Source organism: Chiroxiphia lanceolata, chromosome 17 (genome assembly GCF_009829145.1).
Source record: "Chiroxiphia lanceolata isolate bChiLan1 chromosome 17, bChiLan1.pri, whole genome shotgun sequence".
In the NCBI taxonomy this organism is placed as follows: domain Eukaryota; kingdom Metazoa; phylum Chordata; class Aves; order Passeriformes; family Pipridae; genus Chiroxiphia; species Chiroxiphia lanceolata.
In genome coordinates, this window is record NC_045653.1 from 10938660 (window position 1) to 10961483 (window position 22824).

The following is a 22824-nucleotide window of genomic DNA, read 5'->3' on the forward strand; positions in this document are numbered from 1 at the left end:
AAAAGATTCATTTTGCCATCACACACCATGGTCCAGGAGCGTCCGTGCGGACAGGCTCAGCTGGCTCCATGCAGAGATCAGCTCTCGCCAGCACTGCAGAGATCTCATTTCAAACCTGTCATGGGAAATTGTATCCCATGCCTGGACTTCTTTAGAGGCAAAAATAAATAAGTAAACATGCCCCACATCCCATTGTCCTTCACTGCTGCGCATCCTGTGGATTTCGAGCTGTGACTGGCATGAAAAACTACATTTAAATACAATATGTATTTATGAGCACACTTGTAAGTGCAAGTGTGTGCACACAGTGCAGATCAAAAGGTTAGAGAGGGATCAAGACCTCTCCCCCTGCGAGGTAAGAGGGCTGCACACACACACAGAGTATCCAGGCTCCCTCCAGACTCCCTCTCCCCATCTCCTCCTCTCACCCCCGAATCAGCCACTCAGTTAAAACGCACATAAGCAGAGCTGGGGATTGCAAGAAATGGTTAATATTCATGATGTGCTTGTCAGAGGCAGAGCACTAGATGAGCGCCAGGTACTGGGAATATTACCTTTTGTAATCATTGCTTTATTAACATACGACAATCTTATTAAATCTAATCTAAGTGCTTATTTGGCAGGTTCAATAGAAAAGCCTTAATTGAGCTCATTTTAAATATAGCAACAACTGCTTACTCTGCTTTCTAAGAAGGTGTGAGCTTTCCTGGCGACACCTGTGTGCAGCTGACAGCTTGTTAGTGAAGAAGGATGGCTTTTAAGGGTGGATTTTTGCTGGCTTGGGGTTTTACCAGGGTTTGGTTTATTTGGGGATACAGGAAGGGTCGGTAACATCAATCACCCGAGGAGGCTTCCTCACCACCCAGGTGGGTCCACCCACACACTGGAGATGATGCCTCACTACTGAGAGGTCAAAATAGGACAGGAAGCACCACTTGTGTAGTGAGCAGCCCAGTTCTCTGCTTAATTAAAGCTTCCTAATCTGCTGGCAGAGAATCCACCAGGAGGTTTGACAGCTTTGGCTGTACCTCTTTCATCAGCCACAGCTGCAGCAGTAAATGAGTGGCTCTGTTGAGCCCAGGGAGCTGTCCGGGGTCCCGGCAGGAATGAATGCCTCGCTTGTCCCCTCCAAAGGCACCACAGCTTCACCTGGTGCTCAAGGGGCTCCTTCCGACCAGCCGGCGCCTTGGAGAAAGGGCCTATTTTAACAGTCCTGGGAGTGACCTAAATATCCAGATCCGAGCCACCCTTGAAGGATGGCACCGGAGAGGAAGGCAAGGATTTAACTATCTGGACTCAAAGCCAAATCTTGACAGCTGGAAGCCCTCCCTGCCCGAATTCACCATACAGGAGGTTTGGCTGTAGTGAGGAAACAGAGAATTCCAAGTCCTGCCTGTCACTTCGGGTACCGGAAAGGCTCCATCCCCCAGGACCAGCTGGTCCATAGGGGCTGGAGCAGCACGTGGCCCTCATCTCGTGGCCAACACATGAGGTGGTGTGTGTGGGGGTGTCACTGTGCTAAAAAAGTAAAGCCTCGTGCGCTCACCTTGATGTGTGTGCCGTGCAGGCTGGCGGCTCCCTCGCAGCTGCTGATCTTCTCTCCGCAGGTCCACCTCTGATTCAGCAGCTCACCCCGAAATTCATTTTCTGGGGAGGGAAACAGGAACACGGGGTCAGGACCCAGAGTCAGCCTGGTACCCCATCTGCAGCATCAGCCAGAGGTGAAAATGCAATATTTATTCCCTGCCATACAAACCCTTAGGGTCTCCAGGAGCCCAGGATGCCACGCCAAGGCCAAGACCCCCAGCCATGAAGAATTTGCATCCTCAGCCTACCCCAAATCTTGCAACACTGCTCAGCTCAGCTGGAAAACACACTGTTAACAGTGAGTAATCACTGGGGAGCTGGACACCTCATGGTGCCCATGGCAGCTGGCAGAGGGCTTCTCCCTTTACACTCTCTTCTCTTTTCGGAGGTGAAGCTAATTTTTAATATTTCACAAAAGTCTGCACATCTAGAACAGTGAATTGACATCACTGACTGCAGAGGGGGGCCCCATACAGGTTTCCATGGCTGCTTTCTGGCATCAGCATCCTGGGAGTGGGTCATTTCTTACCCTGAAGTTTATTTTTGGGGTGATCTCAAAGACAGGAGAAGCAGGGAGAAGGTTCAGACCAGCTAAAGGAAACCTGTGGGAGCTGTGTTGCCAGCAATAGATAACTTGTTGTTTAGGACACCAGCCAAGCAACTTTGGAACTGCTCTGCCACAAAACAGCTTTTAGGAGAACATGCAGAAAATCACCAGGGAATTGACTCCTCCTTGCCTGTGTCTGCTCTCCCTCTAGAACAGACTACAAAGCAACCAGTAATTCCCACAGTGCTCTTGCAGGAACAAGTACATGGAAAGACTGGGATAATTTGATCCTATGGTGATGTACATCCAAGATAGTGCCTAAGATAGGTGACTGTGAAAGTCATCTTTATGTGTTAGTCCCTAAACAGCTGTTCTGAAGCCAGGAGTGCAGCTAGGGGAACTTTTCTAGGTTTCACAGGAGACTCCAAACTCTGTTTGAAACACTGTGTTCTAGCCTAGACCCAAGAAAAGGCACAGGGCTTGGAGGCAAAATCCAAGAGTTGCTGAAACATTATTCTGCTTTGGAGAAGCTCCGAGGAAAGGGAGCAGGGAAGCACAGATGGCCAGGCAGATGATTAAAACCAAGCAAAATGAGAAAAAAAAAGCTAGAAAGGGACAGAAGAAAGGAGAACAGAGGGGAAAAAAATACTAAATAAGAAGAAATAAAGATGTTTCAATAGCACATTCATAGGCCAGTACAGCCTGCCTGCTCATCTAAAGCATTTCACTGAGCATCCTTCTCCTAAACACGTTTTAAAGCAGGAGCATCCTCTATGGGATGGAGCAGAGAGTGGGTTAAACTGTAGAAACAATGGATCCCAAGTGCCAGATCAAAACTCTGCTTGGGTTTAAGATTTTTGAAAGGTTGAGAGGTCATGAGATTCAACCCCGAGGAGGAAAAATTAGCAACACACATGCAGACTCATTCTTTTTGAGCCTGTTTTCTCATGTGTGCCTAAGTCACAGGCTAAGGGTGAATTCTGGAAGCTGCCATGGATAAATCTGGCTCAAAGTGCCAGCTTGTCCTTGCCACAGGCCCCATTCCAACCTCCCAAATTTTCATCCCTTTAAGCAAGAAGGGAAGGCACCGAGTGTTGGGGCGAGGAGCCTTGGCTAGGCTGAAGGTGTGTTGGCCACACCAGCTCAGAGCCCTCCTGCCTGCTCCAGTCCCTCTGCCCAGCCCACTTTGGGTGGCCAAAGCAGCTCCATCAACACTGGAATCAGATTTCCTGTACTTTGTGCTGCTTAAATGTGTCTGGTCTCCGGAGAGGATCAGCTTGCACTGCTGGCTCTGCCTTTTCCACCTCCCTCCAGATCCTGGGTTCAGCAGAAACAAAGCTCACTGGTTATGTGAAGGACATGTGTGTTAACCCCTACCTGGGCCACCCGAGGGAAGGTGTGGGATTTTGCCTGAAATACAAGTTTTAGCCCATGGAAAGCAGATCCTGGAGTTAATGGCTGATTCTGGGGTCCCCTTCTGGCACTGAACTGGGACAGCTGAAGCTCACAGCTGGGAGCACTTGCATCCACTCCCCCTTGAAAAATAATCTAGATGCTCAGCTGGCCTGATGGATCACTGCCTGGTGTTCACATCCCAAAGAAAACCACCAGCTTTCCTCCACCAGTTCCCTCCTCAGTACCCTCCACACAGTCAGGACTGGAGCACACACTGGGGCCTCCAGGGGACAGGCTACTTTTCCCCAGGAACATTTAGGACAATCCACAACCATCCTCTTCCTAATGATGTTCTTTCCCAAACCTGTCAGCTGTGAATCAAAATATTGCAAGCTGTGTACAGTCCTGGCACAGAAGAACAAGTTCCGTGAAACACTTGGGTCACTCTCATCAACACCAAACAAGGTGATGTGGAAACTTGGGAGGGAGACCACAGCAATTCTGAGTGTTAATCAGACACGTGTATTTTACTTTCCATTTACAGAGAAAGAAGAAAGCACTAATTTCCCAGAAAAAAATGAAACACCCTAAAGAATGGTAGAGAATTCCCCCCAAAATAAACACAGCAAACCTCATAGGAAGCTTTGGAGGGAGAGTGAATAAAAAACAAGGCAGGATGCTGCAGGAGGGGGCTGCCTGGGTGGCAGCCAGCTCCCACACATGTCCTTACAGCACCGGGGGAGCCACATTTGCAGCACCACCATGTCTCCAAATCTCAGGAGAGGTTGCACCTGATGTAGCAGAGCACTGAGGTGAGAAGAAACTTCTGCAGAGAAAAGATGGGGGGTGAAGGCCTCCTTTTCTCATAAGATGCACCACTGCATATTTAAACTGAAAGACTAGAAGAAAAACATATCAATCTTCATTTGCTCCCCTAAGTGTGACAAAAGCAAAAGGAAGGGAGAAAGATTTTTCTTCATCTTTGCTCAGGAACACTTTTTATGGGAAAGGTGAATCCTGTGTTAACAAGGCAGCAGCATGCTGAGAACAAGCTGGGTCCTTCAGTGTCCTGCCAGACAACGTGGGCTCACTCCTCAGAGCAGATACAGCAGCAGTGCCAGGGCTCAGAGGGAGCATTTTGGTCCCCTCTTTTAGTGTGAATTAAAATAAACTTAAAAAAAAAATCAAAACCAAATTTTACAACTTCTCTAGGCTGGAGAAGCCACCCCTGGATCCCTGCACTCCTCTGCACTGCTAGATGCCCAACACCCCTGCATTTTACAGAAAAAAGGGAGAGCAACTTTTTACACAGGCAAACAGTGATAGGACGAGGGGGAACAGTTTTAAACTAAAAGAGGAGAGATTTAGATTTGCTGTTAGGAAGAAGCTTTTTACTCAGAAGATGGTGGGACCCTGGCACAGGTTGCCCAGAAAAGCTGTGAATGCCCCATCCCTGGCAATGTTCAAGGCCAGGTTGGACAGGGCTTGGAGCAACCTGGTCTAGTGGAAGGTGTCCCTGCCTATGACAAGGGGGTGGAACAAGATGATCTTTAAGGTCCCTTTAACCCAGACCATTCTATGACTATGATTTTGCAGTGCACTGCCCACACCCACAGCTCTGTGGCCACTGGCTGCTGCCTGGAGAACACCAGGAGCTGAATTTGCTTCCCTGCATGGCCCCAAACCCAGGGTGCAGTGAGGACTTTTCTCCTGGCAGGCAACATGAATCAACTTTAAGGCTTCAGTCTCAGATCCAAACTGCAGCACCAAACCCCCTTGCACAGCCTCCAGGACTCAGCACAGCTAATTGCCCCATGTTCCTGCCCAACCCTTGCCGAGAAAACACCCCTCTGAGCCGGTACCCCACGCAGCTCAACCTTCTCACATGCACAGCAGCTCAGCATCAGGGTGCTTTTTTCAAGAGAAATTAATGAAAACCTCCATAGGGATCAAAATACACTGAAAAAATAGAACCTGGTTTCTGTAGCAATTCTCCTTCATTCTTCTCTGATGCCAGGGGTGTTGGTTTAACCCCCTCTCGGAGCACAGAAAGCCTGTCTGTTCGAGGCAATTATCGCTGTGTACCGTGGCATGGTGATGTTCAGTGCTGCAAATTCAGCTTCCCAAACACGCATTTAATTTAAGATCTAATACTGGATGTTAATTGTATAGTGCACAGTAAATGACTGATCATTAAAACATATTAATTGAGGTTTAACAGCTGTGTAATAGATATTACATCTCATACTTATCAGCAAATATGATTTAATAATCAGTTTAGATGGGGTGTATGGATGGGAGATGCAGCATGGGTGGCTAGATTGTGGTTGTTCTTTGTTCATTTGCTGACCCCTAAAGATACTTTTCCTTATGGTTGGAGAAGAGCTGAGCAATCACTAGGCAAATCATAGAATGGTTTAGTTTGGAAGAGACATTAAAGATCATCTTGTTCCAACCCCCTGCCATGGGCAGGGTCACCTTCCATTAGACCAGGCTGCTCCAAGCCCAGTCCAACCTGGCCTTGAACACTTGCAGGGATGGGGATGTTGAGCTTCAATGTTCTCACCTGGGCAAGTCCCAAAGGGTTTATAATCTCTAAAAGAGGAGAAATGAAGGAGTCATGAGTAGTTCCTCCTGCAAAGCTGGAGCTGAACTGCAGGGACCTTGCCCCTTGACTGTGTTTGCACAACTCAAAATCTGCTCCTCATCCCCACCGTGGCCCCACTCACTGAAGCACAGAGCAGGAGGGTACCTTGCTGAACTGCATGGCTGTTCAGAGACCCAACAACTCATTGAAGCAATGAGCTGAATCTGTGATCCCACCACTCCAACAAAAACACAGTGCTGGCTTAACCCACCACGCTACCGAATCACATGCTGTGACATCAAAGGTTATGAAATCTGTGATGTGCACTCTGACCTTTTATTTTCCCCTTACCCAAAGGAAAAGAAGGACTTGATTTCAACAGGATCAAGCCTTCCTAGTGCTTTCACTGCCAAACAGACCCCTGCAGCACAGTGTGCATTGCTGACACACTAAGCAGCCAGCTCAGCACCAGCACAGCTCTGAGGTGTTCAGTGCCAACAGCCAAGAACAGCCCTGCTCAGCTCTGCAGGTCCTGGAGGCACAGGAGAGAGGAGGAGAGCACCAGGGTTTCCATTTCACTATACAAAGGGGGAGAGGACAGGTCACTGCTAGTACAATGCTGCTGCTTCTCCATCTCCAGCCACAAGAACCTGCCACTCTCCTTCCAGCAATTCCTGCAGCACAGGGAGCATCCCCTGCCTCAGCTCCCTCCTCCAACACTGCCTGAAGCACAAGTGACTCACATTCTACTTCTCAGCCCCATTACACCTCAACCCTTGGCTCATCCTGCTTCTGATGCTGTCAGCTGCCACCTTTGCCCAAGTGGCTGTGTCAGCCCCTGTGGTCACCTCAGCCACACCAGCTCATGCTTTGCCCTGTCATACCTAGCACTTTTGGATGCTTTTGAACTCTTTGTCAGGTCCTTTATGGGAAAAGGGGATCATCCCTTCCCCATCACCATAGGACACGACACTGAGCGACTGGTTTAATCACAAGATTATTCAAATATCCCAAATACAAGAACGTGTTGCAATGGGAAAGGAAGAAGCAGGGTAACCTGCTCCTTGGAGAGGGAGCAAAGCCCTCAGTGGTGGGGCTCAGTAGCAGGATCAAGATCCACCAGGAGCAAGGTTCAAACATCACCTTGCCACAGGAGCTGACATCCCCAGGCCCTGGTGATGGCTGTGCTGCCATCCTTCACCTGGGGCCCTTTGTCCATCCCTACCCAGCACCTCTGTACACCAAGGTGAGCCCTAGGAAAGGACAAACATTTCATCCTGTTTCTCTGCATCAGCCAGCACTACAAGAGCTGAAGCCCTGTGCACCCACGATGCAGGGAAGCAAATGAGGCTGCGGTCTCTCCTCATTAAGAGCAATATTCATGCTCCAGTGTTCATGGCCAGTTAATAAGACTTTTTATTAGAGTGTTTTTTCTTTTTCTACTAAGTGGCAGCAGCACAGTACACAGCACTGCAGAGGGTATAAAAGGTGTTTTTCACCTTCCATCCTTGTACCACTTGTGTACTGTTCAAGAGAGGAACAAAAGCTGTGTGCCCAGAGCAGCGCTGCTGTCTGCACAGGGTTCTTAAGTATTGATCAAAAAGATTAAAGAGTGAACACTGTTCAACATCCCATTTTCCCCCAGCTCCGTGGGGGAGCTGTCAAAGCACAAAGCTGCTCTGAGTGTGGCAAGCAAGGCCACGAACAAGAGGTGAAACAAAGCACTGAGGTTCTCCACCAGAGAATCCCTTTGGTGTCTCCAAGGCCCAGGGCAGCAAAAGGGCCTGGAAAAGCTCTCAGGCAATGCAGACCCCTCTCTAAGGCAAGAGCAAGACCTGATCCTGGACTTCTCTGCCTCCTGCCTTTCTCCTGCCAGACACTAAGTGTGAGTGTTCCTACTGCAATTGAAGGAACTTCACTGAGACAGCCAATTAATTCCTCTCCAAACATACCTAAGTCTGAAGGAAAAGAAAAATAATAATATTAAAGAAGAAAATAAAATATCAAGCAAACCCTGGCTTATCACTTGCAAATGATGAGTGCCAGCATCCTCCCCTTCTGCCAGGCTTAATCACAGCATGGTCCACTCCTGCCCCTGGCTTCATCTCCAGCATCCATCCTTTTATGCACCCAGAGGGAGCTCTGCCCAGCCACACTCGTGTGCGTGTGCCCAGCACACGTGCAAACAGGCATGTAAGGTATCAGGCTTGCAGGAAAGCATCTCCCAGAAACATGATGTTGCTTCTTACTTCTTGCACATTTCCCTCATTTTTTTGTTCTAATTTGGCTTTCCTGGTAGTTTCTCTATTCCACAAAAGCCAAATGCAAACCCCGTCCCTTAATCTCCAAAACAGCAGCTCACTGCTGAGAAAATAATATAGATGTAACTTCCAGCATCACACACTTTCTTTTCCATTTATATGCAAATGACGACCTTTCACCCAAGCTGTCTCAAAGAAGTATTTCCTTAAAAATGCAAATAGCATGTTGCAGGCAGTTACTCTGGCTGAGTCTTTCTTATATTATTATTATTATTTCTTTTAACCTTACCAGCACTGTAAAACACAACAGCTAAACTGCACCCCGGCAATAATTACTTTTCATACCAAATTGAAAGCCTCCGTGGAGCCGACGTGTCGAAACACCAGCAGGAGAATTCAGCACAGATAAATTCTTAGAGATGGTTTTGGATAAGCTTGTCTTGGGCCGCTGGGAAGGAAGCAGCTCCAAGACACGTTGCTGCTGAAGGAAAAGACCTGGAGGCTCAGGGTGAGGTTACAAGAGCATCTCCAGTCTTGTAAAACCCTTCCCACGGGGCTGCTGATGCACAGGAGCCCTCAGGAAGGGCCAAACCACCTGTGCAAGTGGGCTGAGCACAGCAGGCACGAGGAGAACAATCACTGGTAGTGCCAGCGTTGGACAGGGATGTCCTTGCCCACCCACGGTGGTCTGGGAAGATCTTTAGGGCCGTGTGTGCACTTTGTACCTGTGCTGTGCAAAGGGGCTGCAGGGAAACATGAGGACTCTTGGGCATGAAGGTGAACAGTGGCAAGGGTGGCTGAAGAAGAGGCCAGTGAGGAAGCAGCCACGGTGAGATAAATGCACTCAGAGGAACAAATGATAGTAGGGGATTTCAGCTCCAAGACTCCTCTAGTTCACCTCTATTTCTCCCAGCTGGTGAGAGAAGGGTAAACCTCCAGGGAGAGCAGCATAGTGCTGATTCCATCTCCACCATGGCAGCAGCCACAACACCAGCACCATGTGCGTCTCCCCACCCGTGGGGATGGGGACAGGGTTGTCCCCCCAGACTGGTAGCATGACCCCACCCCAACAAGTTGAAGGGTGAAAGGAGGCATCAGCAACTGCCGAAACCAAAGCCTTCCCTTCCTCACAGCTGCTCTAGGCCCACACAGGGAGGTATTCCAAGCAGAGATGGATGTCAAAACAGACTGAGTTGAATGCATTGATCCGGCTCAAGTATTTGACACACTGCATCCAAACTGCTCTATCATTAGTTTGGAAATCAAGAGGGAAGAGGAAGAGAGAATCCAAGCACTGTGCTTTCAGAGAAGGGTACAAGGCTGCACGATGGGGGGAAGCCACAAGTAAAAAGCAAAGGTAATAAATTAGGTTCTTCACATACAGAAATAGCAAGGAAGAAAAGCCAGCTAAAGACAACCTTCCTGGGACAGGGCAGCACAGGGTTCAGCTCAGTACATGCTTCTGAATATTTCCACAGCAGGTAGTGAGAGTAGAAGAAACCTCTACCATTTTAGTCATCCATAGATTTAGCTGTCAATGACCTGAGTTTCCTTCTGGGCTCCAAACCTCTGGAGCTGCCCCAGTGTTGACTGTCACAGCCAAAGTGAATTTGAATCTGTGGTGGGACCTTACCCTCAGCCCCACAGATTCTAGACAAAAACAGAACTGCAAAAAAACCTGCAATAGCTAAAACAAAAACCCCACATTATTTCTACCCAATGTTGGCCCAAGTTGGGCACACAGAGAGGTTTGAGGGACACAAATTTTCTTGTACCCAGCACAGGACTGGGGCCCATCAACAGTGTTTGCTCAAGCAGGTGGATTTCTGGCAGGGATTTCTACCACATGTGACACCAGGTCAGGCAGAGGAGGGAGAAGCTGCCTAGAAGAGCCAGGGAAGGGGCTGGCAGTGCCTCTGATGCAAAGTTAGATGACTAAATGGGCTACTTCCCAGCTGCCAGCTTGTCTTTATGATATTAAGCCTTTCCTCTCTGCTGCCATATAAGAAGTGAAAAGTTGACACGTAAGCGTGTGTCATATGGAGTCAGAGAGACAGAAGCAATAAGGCATAAAAGGAGGTGAGATCATCGTGCAGCAACAACTCCCCTGGGGTACGAGGCAGCTTTGCTCAGTGCCCGCTGGCTCCCAGCTCCCACCAGCACCCCCTCCCATGGTGTGAGCCCAGCATACTCAAAAGAGAGCCCATTCCCTGGGTGAGCCCCCCAGACCAGGGGCACACACAGGGTGCCCCACTGCCCACTATGAAATAAGGCAATTAGTGGCTTTTGAAGGGTCAGCTTATTAAACAGGAGTCTCTGCCAGCCAGAGCGTCCCAGCCCCCCAGGATTATTGCTGCTGAATGGGGTGGTTGCTGTGCACTGCTTGCCTGAAGAGGAGAATCATCAAATATGTTAAGTTTATAGCCCTGCTGGCACTGCTCCGAGCGCTCCTGCAGGCTCCCTGTAATTGAAATTAAATAGAGACGAGTGATACCTTTCTGTCCTTCCCACAGCCTTCGCTTGCTTGGGAATATGACTCAGGGACAACAAGGAGGAGGGATGAGGCAGCAGCTGGACACCCATGAGCACTGCTCTCGGAGCAGCTTTCATTCCCACTTCCAGCCACTTGCACAGGCTGAGCCCACTGTGCTGCACTGGTTTTTGTCCCAGTACTGAGCCAGGAGTGGAGAAAACCCAAGCCCCCAGCAGTGCAGTCATGCCTGGGCCCCACAGCCAAGGATCAGCTCATATCCCGTGAGTCAGAAGTTTCTCTCCCCTCCAAATCATTTTCTCCCAGTCCTCCCCTTTCCAGCAGGGAGTCCCTGCTCTCCTCAGCCGTGCTCCCTGCTCAGTGGGTGAGCGCAGCAGGAGCAGCCAGAGCCACCTGCCTCCCCAGCAGCCGGGAAGCTGCTCCATGATGGGAGAGAGCCGAAAGTTTCTAGGGAATGTGAGAGAGAAGCTGACAACTCTGTGCTCTGCTGCGACACTGCAGGCAGAGTTAACTGTTTCAAATGTCATTTTTTTTTAAACCAACAACATTGCTCCCAGGCGCTGGTTTGGGTTTTTTTACTTTTTTTTTGTTTTGTTTTTAATAAAAAAAAAAAAATGGAGCAGCTCTCTCCAGAAGGCTATTTAATCCTCTCCTGTCACTTGTGTTCTTGGAGAGCGCATTTCTCTGGGCAAAAGCAGTGAGTTACTCGCTGACTAATTACATCAAAATATTGAGGGCAACAAACAAACCTTTAACTCCACTTGCCAGAAGCTCACTAGATGCAAAGCTTCGGAATTATGGAAGAGAAGCGGATGCAAAAGCAGGAGAAGCTGGGACTTCAGACGTGCTCATGGCAACATCAGATTTCAGAGGGATGAATTAACTGTGCCCCTCCGCAGAGCCCCTCTCCAGTTGGGCTAACTTTGGTCAAGATAGCTTTACCTGGAATCTCACCCACCCAACAGTTTTGATTTCTTACAAATCAAGATTTCATTTTCCTTTATCAGGGAAGGGAATTCATTTATTTTCCTCTCATTCCCACAAGCGCATTTGGATTTTGGGTACAGCAAGGACCAAACATGTGTGCACCAGGAAGGCTCATTTTAGGCTTCAAGCCCCATTAGAAGGCAGTTTTTGGCTTAAATCAGGCAACTTCTTTCAAAGCCCACCTGACACCTTCACTTATCCCAGCAGCACAGTGGAGCAACCTCTACTTGGGACACAATGTCACAGACCCAACCTCTCCCTGACCCAAAACTTTCACCAGACATTCAGTCAATAGGATTTCAGCTTTGAAATCCTTCCCATCACCCTGCATTGGCCATGTAGCCAAAGTGGGAAAAAACAGTGATGAAAGAGGAAAGCCTAATTCTGCATTTAGGCTTCTGATGGGCTTCTAAGAGGGTTTGGATGTCCAAGAGCTGAAACAGGTGACTTAAACGCAAGCTTTGGCCCCAAACTCATGACTGCCAGACAGTCATCACATTCCAACCCCCAGAGCTGCCTCTCCCAGGCTGGACAGCACTAGGAGCAGGGAAAGGCTCCAGCTCTGAAATGTGGGTTAACCAAAGGCAGCTGCTGGAGAGGCTTCTCTGCACTGTGGGTATTTTCACACTCACATAATGGGGCACTTCCCACAAACTTTAACCAGCCACACTCAAGGAGCCCAGTGACAAGTGCAAGTTATTCAACATCAAATTGTTAGTTTCAAGGGATTGCTTAAAAAAAAAAAAAAAGAAAAAGAAAACTCAAAAGTGCTTAGAGTGTCATCTATAGATTTTTCCAGCAATACCCCGGTTTTTAAATACTGTGTGCATGAAAGCTCTCCCAGAGCCATCTCTTGTACCTTCTAATAATATTCACCAGGGGAACCTCCTAATGTGGGGTTTGAATCCATCGCTGCTGAATACACCTGACTCTTGACCTGCAGGGAGGGTTCAGGTAAATGTGCCCGTGAGCTGCTGCTCAGAGAGAGGATTACAGTCCTCAGCATCGATCAGAAAGGTTCTGATTGCACCCACGAGGAGCAAGAGGCTTCCCCAAAACTGGCAGAGACCTGACTTGCAGATAGTGTCCTAGGTAGAGCCACGTGCCTGCCAAAGAGTTTCAAGCAAAGGAACGAAGAAACCCGACTCTCTGCTGCAGTTTATATTTAATTAGAGGGAAGGCAGCTTACGCAGCAGTTTCGGAAACATATTGTCTTACAGCATATTGGATATTTGTATCTTAACAGCTCGACATCGATTTCTTTTATGTAAAGGAGGAGGGGGGAAGAGCACGGCGTGCCCTAAGTTGTGTAAGCTCCAAAGAGACGCCTGTACCGCTTGGACTAATGTTTAGAGTAATCAAAGGCGTGAGCTCATGTATTATGGATGGGAACGAGAGTTTTCAGTCTTCTGCAAAAAGGAATCTCCAGCGTTTGGTATTTTGTTAGCAGCCTGGCACCATATGGCTCTCCCCTGCTGATATTCTTTCACACCAGAACTTTATGTTCAGATGCTTTAGTTAATATTTTACCCAGCAAGCATAAACAAGATGCAAAGATTGCAGTCGACAGCAACCTCCTCTTAAACCATATACCCACGTTAATAGTGAAGGCTTCTTTCAGCAAGTACTTTACTGAACACATGCCTGGCTTCATTTTTTCCTTAGGGGTCCAAGCTGGGCCATTTACTTTAACTGCCTCCCCATCAAACAAAACACAAGCAGCAAAACCAAGAAGGACGTTTTCACTCCCTCCTTACACTGTTTCCTGGCTGATTCAAGGCAGCCCTGGATGAGTGCAGGTGACACACACATGCCAGTTGTATTTGTCTACAAAGTTGTATTTGTCTCTGCTTCTGTATCATTTCAGCCTAAATTTTATCTTGGAAAGGTAGAGTTTTTCTCATTCTCCCCTCCTGAAGCAGGGATGGGGCCCCAGGCAAAGGTCCCAGCCTTCAGGGAAGCCTCACCCAGGCACCAACACCCTAAACTGACCAAGACCAACATGCATCCAACCCTGTGACCAAGATTCCTGCTTCCCCCCACCAAGTTAGACCCAGAATCACTTTGGAAAACTGCAGCTTTGAGATCTGGCTCTAAATGTTACACTTAAATTCCCCACACACACCCCCACCCTCCAATATTCTTATTAGCCTTTAATATTCTTAAAACAAATAGGACCTAACAGATGTCTTTTCAGCCTGCACTCTTATTAATGAGAATATTGTAAGAATGGAAATCAGGTCACAAATGTTTAATACTTTGTTTAAAAAGTCTTCAGCTTCTTTAAAGAGTTCCACTAATCCCAACATGACAGATGTACAAGGCAGTTTTGCTTGGGGCAGATTAAAATTCTCGCTCTGATTTGCTCTTTCATTTGGTCTGATTAAAATAACATTGCGATTTTTTTTTTTTAACGTGCTGACTTAAAAATAAAAAAGGAAAGAATAAAAAGTGACCAGTAAAAGCCAGCATGATCACAATAAAAGCAAATTTATTGTTGTTAAGATAAAAAAAAAAGCAAGAGAAAAGGAACAGGGGGACAGCCAGCTCATACCCAGGTTAGCATTAAAGCTCTGTGTTAAAGATGAAAGGGGAACCTTTCCAAACTATGTTTTTCCATTTGAAAGTGTTTATTAATCTATTCTCTCTGAAGCAAAAAGTTCAATGAAAGACAAAGATCAAAAGTATTTTAATTTAGGTGAAAATTATTTTTTTCCTCTTTTTCTTTTTTCCCCCCAAACCCAAACCAAACTGAAAAGCAGAGTATTGCAGAGCATGGCACTTCAGTATTCTTCCCTGAGACTGAGATTTGCTGGAAATAGCCCGGCTGGTAGGACAAGGCAATCTTGGCCACCCTTTCCTCAAACAAACTATGCTGGGAATGCCCCATTTCTCTTTCTTGACTTCCTTTCACACCAGGCCACCCTTCCCTGGGCCAGCTTTCCCAGCTACCTTCCTTTCCTTGCTGTTCCAAAACACATCAGGCATCCGAGTCACATAGGAATGTGTGCGTGGCAGTTGGCACACCAGGATGCTCTGATGGGAGAAGCAGAGGAACAGCGTGCTGGGATAAAGCCCCAGCCACGCTCTCAGCCCATATCCTCTCCCCACATTCCCCTGTAAACAAGCCAGAGCCATTTCTGCCTTTTCCCTCTTGGATCTGCCCAAAAACAGCCACGATTCCCAGTGCCGGGTCCATCCAGGGCACTGCTGGACCAGTTTTCTGCCTCATCAAAGTCTCCTCTAGTGTGGAGGGAGGCATGGCTTTAAAAAGCAGCCAGTGCTGTTCAAAATACAGTCCCTCAGAGGGCAAACTCCTGCTTAAAGAGATCGAGACTACACACCAAGATCCCAGTCTGGACCTCTCTAGCCCAGAAACCTTCTCTGCCTCCCCTTCCCCTCCTGCAAGCCCACAGCAAAGCCTCACAGAAGCATTGTCAGGATCAATTACCTCAACAGTAGAAAATCACTAGTTTTGTGTTCTATATTTAGCCATTTTTCCTTACAACTCCAGCTTGTGCCTTCTATAAAAGAGTCCACAGGAAATCCACAATGTTAAAAGTTTCTGAAGATCTGCTCCATTCTGGTGATTTTTAACATTTAGTCTTTAAACGTGTGCTCGACACATGTTTGTGCCCCTGAGAAGTCCTCACCTCAGTGCCCACCTCCAGCTATTCCCAGGGCAGAAACAACCTCCCTCCCATGCTTGGGAACTGCTCTTCACCTTCCATGCCTCAGCCCTGTCCCAAAGGGCCAAACCACCACACAGGCTGCTCCCAGCAAAGCAGATCCTGAACTCTCCAACACTGCACTTTCAGGAATTCCCTTGGACAGATTAACCTGCCGAGAGGGGGAACTTGCTTCCTCCAAATATACACCCATAAAGCCCTTTTTCTCCTTGGTGAACAAATTTGTGGGGAGCAGGAAGTGACAAATTTCTCTCCGCCCTCTGAAGGGAACAGAAGAGATGTCCCAACCCTGCTCTTACCATTACTCATGACCTGGCTCCCAGATCCCAAAGAAGAAATCTCATGTGAACTCATTTCATTCTTGAAGCAAGGTGTTTTGAGGCATTTCTCCACCCCAGAAACTTTTCACAGCCTGTGTTTGTCACCCCACCTCTCTATTCACACCAGGATTCTCTTCTCTAAGGACTGGCCTGTGGATCAAACTTCTACTTTGCAAAGGTAAACAGCCTCAGAAGTGATACAGAATAATTTACAGTGGGAAGTTTCACGCAATCCAGCCTTAAGGATGTCAGACACCAGTGGGCCCTGCACCACACAGCAAGGAGAACAGCATGTGTACATAGATAGTGGAGTTATTCTTTGTAGAAAACAGTAAAATCCAGGATAAAGACTGAAAAGGTGGCAAGAAAAGGTGGCAAGAGAGAGGTTTCCTGACAGCAACTTCCGTCCTGTCAAAACTCCCAAAATACCTGGGAACTGAGAGGCCGTATGGTAGTTAATGCCAGACTGCTAATCCCTTTCACACAGCTGCTAGTTCCCAAAAAGCCAAATAAACCTGGACTCTGAGGCCACCTCAGCCTCCCCTCTGAGTGTCAGCATGCACAGCCAGGGAGCAAACAGCATCTGCACAACAAATAAGCCAAAGAGGGGATTTGCTGGGGGAAGAAGAGGGACACACAGCAGTGTATTCTCAGCTCTGGAAGTTTTTGCAGCGTGGATCCTCCATGCTCAGCTCCCTTGTATGAGAAAGAGGAACAGCTACAAAGTGACAGCTACAAAGGACACGGCCTTTGTCATTAAGGGAAGAGCTCTAGCAACTAAGCCACACAGTTTACAGCTGTAAAAATAAGCCCTTCCATTTACAGATTGACACACACACACAAAGCAAAAGGGAGAGCGGGTCCTGTCCCCCACTTTGCCATTAAACTCTCATGTCTGACTTCCCAACTGTAAGGCGATGCTTCCCCGCCTCTCCCTCCCCTTCCCACGCCTCATTTCATGTTTTCTGGGAAGCCCAGCCCAGCCGTGGCTCCAGACTTTACTGTAAACCTGCTGTTTCCCATTCCTTGCTCTGCTCTCGGGGGGCAGAGGGTCCCCCCAAACTTTAGAGTGGGGATGGCATCATCCCTTACAAAATAAGCCCCCACCCGAGGTTGTGAAAGAAGAGCTTTACCCCCTGCCGGAGCTAAGACCCTTTTGCATTGCACAGACTGATTTCTGGGGTTCAGGAGTATAACCTCTCCTGCTCTCCTCAAGTCCTGATGCCAAACCATGGGGAGATTTCCGGGAGGGAGAAGAGTTTATATTCCTGAGCTCTAAAGCTGTGTCATTCAGCCTGTTCCGAGTGTGTTGCTGCCTTAGGGTGCGCTGCTCCCCCCAAAGCCCAAGAAGAGCAGCGTGTCCCACCCAGAACCCAAGTTTGGAGGCAGCACCCCAAAGCCGAGCCTTCCGGGGGGGGGGGACGGACGGGGGAAGTTTAGCACCGTCTGCTAAAATGGCAGCTGCTCTGACGCCGAGCTACGTCTTGCGAAGTCAGCCCTGCCCTCATCCTCATCATCATCATCATCATCTGACTGCCAGGATCCGCGGCCGCCCCGCTCCGGCTCCCGGGGCTCTGCGGGACGGGGCAGGGGACACGCAGAGCGGGGGCTTCCCCTGCCCCTGCTCACCCTCAGCCCCCCAGTTCGCGGCTCCCGGTTGTTGGGGACAGTCCCGGCCCCGCTGGGTGAATCTCCGGCTGGAAGGCACCTGGGCTCGCTGTGCCCCCCTATTCCCTCCCGCCCCAGCCCGGGGACATGCTCGGGTATAGCCCAGCTCTCTAAAACAAGAGCCGGGGAATGTGGGGGAGCAGCCCTCCAGCCTCCGGGCTGCTCTGCCCCTGCTTCCTGTCCCCCCAGCCCCGGGGACAAGGGTGATTCCCGGGGCAAAGGGACTGGGCGCCGAGTAGCTCGGACCGAGAGGGAGTGGAGGTGGGGAGAGAAAGGGGGAGGTTTGGGCTCTGCAGGGAAGGGGTTCTCGCCCACTTCCAGCCCAGGAATTACCCGAAGTGGAGGAGGCACCTCGTCCCAGAGCCACCCTTGGCAGTGACCTTAAGCACCGTCCCGCAGCGGTGGGTCCTCCAGCCGGGCCAAGCCCCGGGGGTCCCCACGGCAGGTGCTCCCAGGAGGACGTGGCGGGAGGAGTTTCTGGCTTTCCTACAGCGGCCCCGCTGCTCCCTCTCCCCCTGAGAGTTGCCGCGGGCCGGCGATGACCCTATGGGAGAAGGGGTGCGGATTCACGGTCCCTTCCCCCGGGACTGAGCAGGAGACAAGCGGGACTGCCCGCCCAGACCCCTTCTGGACGGGACCCCCGGAAAGTCACCACCCTCGACCGCGGCCGCCCACCCCCGGCGGGGTCGGTACTCCCTCTGTAACAGCACCCCGGGACAGAGCCGAACCTGCCGTTCCAGGGGTACAAGGACCCCAATTCCGCCGGGACACAGGGGGCAACTCTGGTCTGCTTTCTAGGAAGGGAAAAAAACCCAACTTTCAGGAGTTTTCCTAGTCCTTGTGCGGCGGGGATCCCACAGACCATCATCACTTGGGAAGAAAAAAAAAGAGAAAAGGAAAAGAAAGGAGAAAGCTAAAAAGGAAAACCAAGTTCTCCTTGTTCTTCCCGAGGCAGGAGAAGAAGGGGAGGGGAAGGAAGACGGCAGGCAGGTTTGAAGGAGCCGAAGGGGACAAGTTATGCCCAGGTTTCCCGGCCGTAGCAGCCGGCGCTGGTTTGTGCCTTGCAACACGCGCCTGCTCCAATCTGCGCCGCTCGGGAACAATAAACAGGATCATACAAAGAAGTGGAAAGGCGGCATCTTTGCTTCTGGTTTCTATGACAGCATCAGAGGGAGACAAACCAACTATAAACTCTAATTCCTAGATTCCTCCCCCCCCCCCCCCCCCCCCGCCCGACCCAAACTCCCTTTTGTCTACCATTAATTAAAGTGGCCATATGGAAAAGGCTGATAATAACAGCAGATGAGCCAACGAGAGAGAGAGGGAAAGAAAGAAAGAAAAAAAAATAACTAAAAGTAGCGGCAGGGCGATGGCGAGGGTTTAGCCGGGGCTTTTTGCACTTGTTTTCAGCGGCTCTTCGGAGCGAGGGGGCTCAACAATAGCAGGAGAAGAGCGGCTGTCCCCCGCACCACTGCCCGGCCGGCTCGGGGGAGGGGGGTGAGAGAGCAGCCTGCCCCCTCCCCTGCCCGGCTCCGGGGAGGTTGGCATGCCCCAAGCCTCCTGCTCCGACAGGGCTGATCCCCACGACCTGCCCTTTCGCATGGGAGAGCCTCGGAGGGTGCCGAGACCCCCCTTTTGGGGCCCCCTCCCCGAGGAGGGTTGATCCTACCCGCCGGCAAACTGCGCCCCAAACTCAGCCTAACTCGCCGGGCTCGATCGCAAGCACATCCTCAGGCACCAGCCCCCCTGCCCCTCGCTCTCTCCCCAAATTACCCACGCAACAACAACGGCAACAAACTTTGCTAAAATTGATAAAGAGATTAGCCAAGCAAAGCCTCTTCCGAGCAAGCTAAAAATAAGAACACGCAGATTTCTGTCGTGGTCAACGTATAGAGAGAAATCCGCAAACATGGCACACTTCCCTTGTGCCTCGCTGCTATAAATAGAGAACTCTAAAGTAGGCAATATTTGGAAAGAGGGGGGGAGCGGAAAAGGAAAAAAAAAAATAGAAAAAAATAAAAGTCTGGCAGTGTCAGGAGCGAGCAGCCGCCGGCGAGCGGAGCGGGAGGCCGCCAGCCCTCCGCACCCGCGTCCCCGGGCGAGGGGTCCGCGGGGCTCCCCAGCGCCCCAGGAGCGCGGAGCTGCGGACTTGGGCTGGAGTTTTTGCAGGAAGGGGGCTGGGGGTGTGGGGGAGCCCGGGGAGGGACGCGCGGAGCCCTGGTCCCGCGCCCGGCCGTCAGCACCTCCGAGAGCTCCGCGGCCGAGGGGCCGCCGCCGCCGGCGCAAACTCCTCCCGGCGCCCGGGAGCGTCTTCTGCTAACACCTCCCTCCTGATAAACATCCACCGATCTCGCGGTTCACAAACCCGGCAAGCATCCTCTTCCAGAAATATTCAGAAAGTTTCCCGGCTGAATGCGACGTTGTGCTTTTTTTTTTTTTTCTTTTAGTAAATCTCCTCCTTTCTCATCTTATTCAACCTCTTTTCAGTCAGAAGCATAACATGTCCACTAGCGTCTCGCATCCGGCGAGAGAGCGAGCGAGCAAAGATGGACCTAGGAGCATGATGATCATCATAAAAATCCCCTCGGTTCTCCAGTGCAATTTTCAAAACAACAACCCAGCCTTCGTGCTGTAAAGGCGAAACGCCTGCGTCTGTTTACATCAACTGTGAGCTCCGAAAGCCTTTCCCCTCTGTCTCAATCCAAGGGAGGGGAGGGGAGGGGGAAAAAAAAGAAAAAAGAACAAGAAGAAAAAAAAAAAAAAAAGAAAAGAAAAAAGCCAGCATTATCTGCCTTTGTCAGCGAAAGAACATAATATTGACTTACCTTTCCCCACAGCTATTGTCTGCCCCTTTACAAAATGACATCACGGAAACCAATCATGAAATTTGCATGGGGGAGGTTGTGGGGGGAGAGTTCTTGGAGGGCAGCCCACTTCCCTACACCAGTAACACGCGTGTAAGACGGGTTGTTGGTTTCAATTAAATATCTGATACTCCTTAGTGTGTGAACTCTTAAGCCTGCTAAAGGCAATGTCTCATTTACTTAATGACCGCTCTCATTAATGGAAATGGCACAGAGGGGGCTTGCTGCGCCTTCCCTTTGTAAATACACTACCCATGAACCCTTGGGGTTGCAATATATCTGTTTACTCTCTGAGGTGAAATAAATTTACAGTATAGCATCAAAGAGAGCGAGCGAGAGAGATGGAGCTGCTGCCTTGAGTGCACAGAGAGTTGGGGCTCTCCCAGCCCTGCCAGCCCCTCTCTCCTCGCACTCCCCCCTCCCCAAGAGCCAGCAGAAGGTGAATGATTTTACCCGAGCTGATTCATAATTAATATGCACGAGGCTCGGGGCTCCTTTGATAGCAGCAACACAAAAGGACGGCGAGCACGACAAGCGCCGTGCCGTGTCCCCCCCGCGCATCCCGAAGCGTGGTACGGCCCAATAATTCCTAATAGCAGCAAGCAGCGAGTGACAGATGCCCTGGGTTAGCACAGCTCCAGCGAAAGTACTTTACAATATTTATTGGTGGTTAGGAAGATGACCTATCACCATAAAGAACAGACTGGGAAATTTATCGCCTCTATGAACCTGGAAGTATTGCATATTAGCTGATATACATATTCAAAAGTGAGTGGTTAAAAGGTGTATAAATATTTTATTTTTTTTTTTTTCCCCTCCCCTTAAAAGGAAAAAAAATAATGATGACACAACGCAAATTCCCAGCAGACAACACCTCACTCCGGGAAAGAGAGATCGTGGCTCAGGGGTTACATTCTGGACTTTGTGATGGGAAGAACACACAAGGAAAAGTCCTAAAAGAAAACAGTGACTAAAAAAGCGTGGAGACTGTTTTTAAGTGAGAAAAGTGCATGTTCCTGCATTATGCATCTTTTCCTCTCAGAAAGAGTCACACTTTCATCATTTTTCCTTGAAAATGCTCTGTTTGGTGGAGATCTGGCCACTCTGGGAGGAAAAAGTCTTCTCCGAGCTAGAAGGAGGGAGGCTCTGGGGAGAGACCCCAGCACTGCGTGGCAGGAAGGGCATTAGCACCTCCCATCTATGCCCCTGACAGATCGGAGCATTAGCACTTAGATTACAACTTTTTGGGAATAGCGGGGGAAAACACAGGCAGGCTGCAGCCCCACGGGGTGGGGGGCGACACTTTTCTACCCAGCGCTTTTCCCTGAACCCTCGTGCCATCCCCAGCATCACCGAGACAATTAAGACTTTACTGTCATCTTAATGAAGACTTCCAAAAAGATGCGGGAGCTCACAAATGTACAGAAAGCCCAGGAGTCCTCAGAGAGCCGAGCGAGCAGAGCCTGGCAGGAAAAGCTGAATCCTGCTGGGGATGCGCTCTCCTGTGGAAAACTCCAGCTACAGAGCCACAGAGGTTCCAGACACCTCTCCAGTTCACCCCTGCCCTGGTCGGGTCAGGTGCAGGCAGGAGCAGGAAAAGCCTCTCCAGCTGCCCAAAGCTGGACACCTGCCTGGCAGCATGAGTGTAAGTGGGTACTGCAGGCACTTGTGCTGTCTCACCCATGGACCATCACAGGGCACGTGGCAGGAGTGATTCGATTTCCCATCTCAACCATTTTACCGAGGAGTGGGTGACAGAAATACTAATTTTAAACTGTTGAGGCCACTTTGGAGATTCTTACGATTCTTACGATGCCCATTTCCATGGCTTGCCAGCCTGGTGTGCTCCTAAACCATTAACATAAAGGAGATATTCAGCAGAGAGTACTCCTGAAAAGCTGTTTTCTATCTCCTTTGGACACGCCACGAAGATAGGGATATTTTACATCCTAAACCTTTGGCATTCAGAAATTCTATTAAACTCTTATCTGCAGGCAGCAGGCCTGGTGCTACACTGCATCTCCATTGTTCTGCACCCGTGATAGAATCAAAGGGAGGGCTGGGTGGACTCAGCTCCTCTGTGCTCACAATGCTGCCTGCTCCTCTCCACCGCTATTTCATTTAGACACGAAATGCTAAAACTTGAGAAACAAAAGCACAATAGATCGGCTGGAAGGCAGGAGGGAAGTGTGTTTACTTGTGTGTGCTTCCCCATAAATTGGTGCACACGCACACTGCATGGATATGAGCACACACATGTGCCTCTCCAAGCGTTAAGAGATGAATTTTATTATTGCTGTTGTTGCATTTATTAACACGCGACGCACCTAGAAGCCCTGAGGCAGCTGACAGCTTTGATACCACTCTACTAAGCTCTGGGCTGCGAGAGGGTGTTTGGCTTTTCTTTGTTCCCAAACTCGCCAGACTT

At 49.6% G+C, this 22824-nt stretch overlaps 1 protein-coding gene across 5 annotated transcripts in view; it reads right to left on the bottom strand.

The window, feature by feature from the left end:
* Positions 1-22824, bottom strand: part of MYT1 (myelin transcription factor 1) — a 66411-nt gene that overhangs the window by 41610 nt on the left and 1977 nt on the right. For 3 of the 5 annotated variants that reach the window (XM_032704609.1, XM_032704608.1, XM_032704607.1), the window contains exon 2: positions 1547-1647. In XM_032704609.1, coding sequence (XP_032560500.1) covers positions 1547-1647 — 101 coding nt within the window. Of the gene's footprint in view, positions 1-1546; positions 1648-19775; positions 20236-20357; positions 20455-22824 lie in introns of those variants that run through there. The other 2 variants (XM_032704611.1, XM_032704610.1) reach the window with 2 other exon arrangements.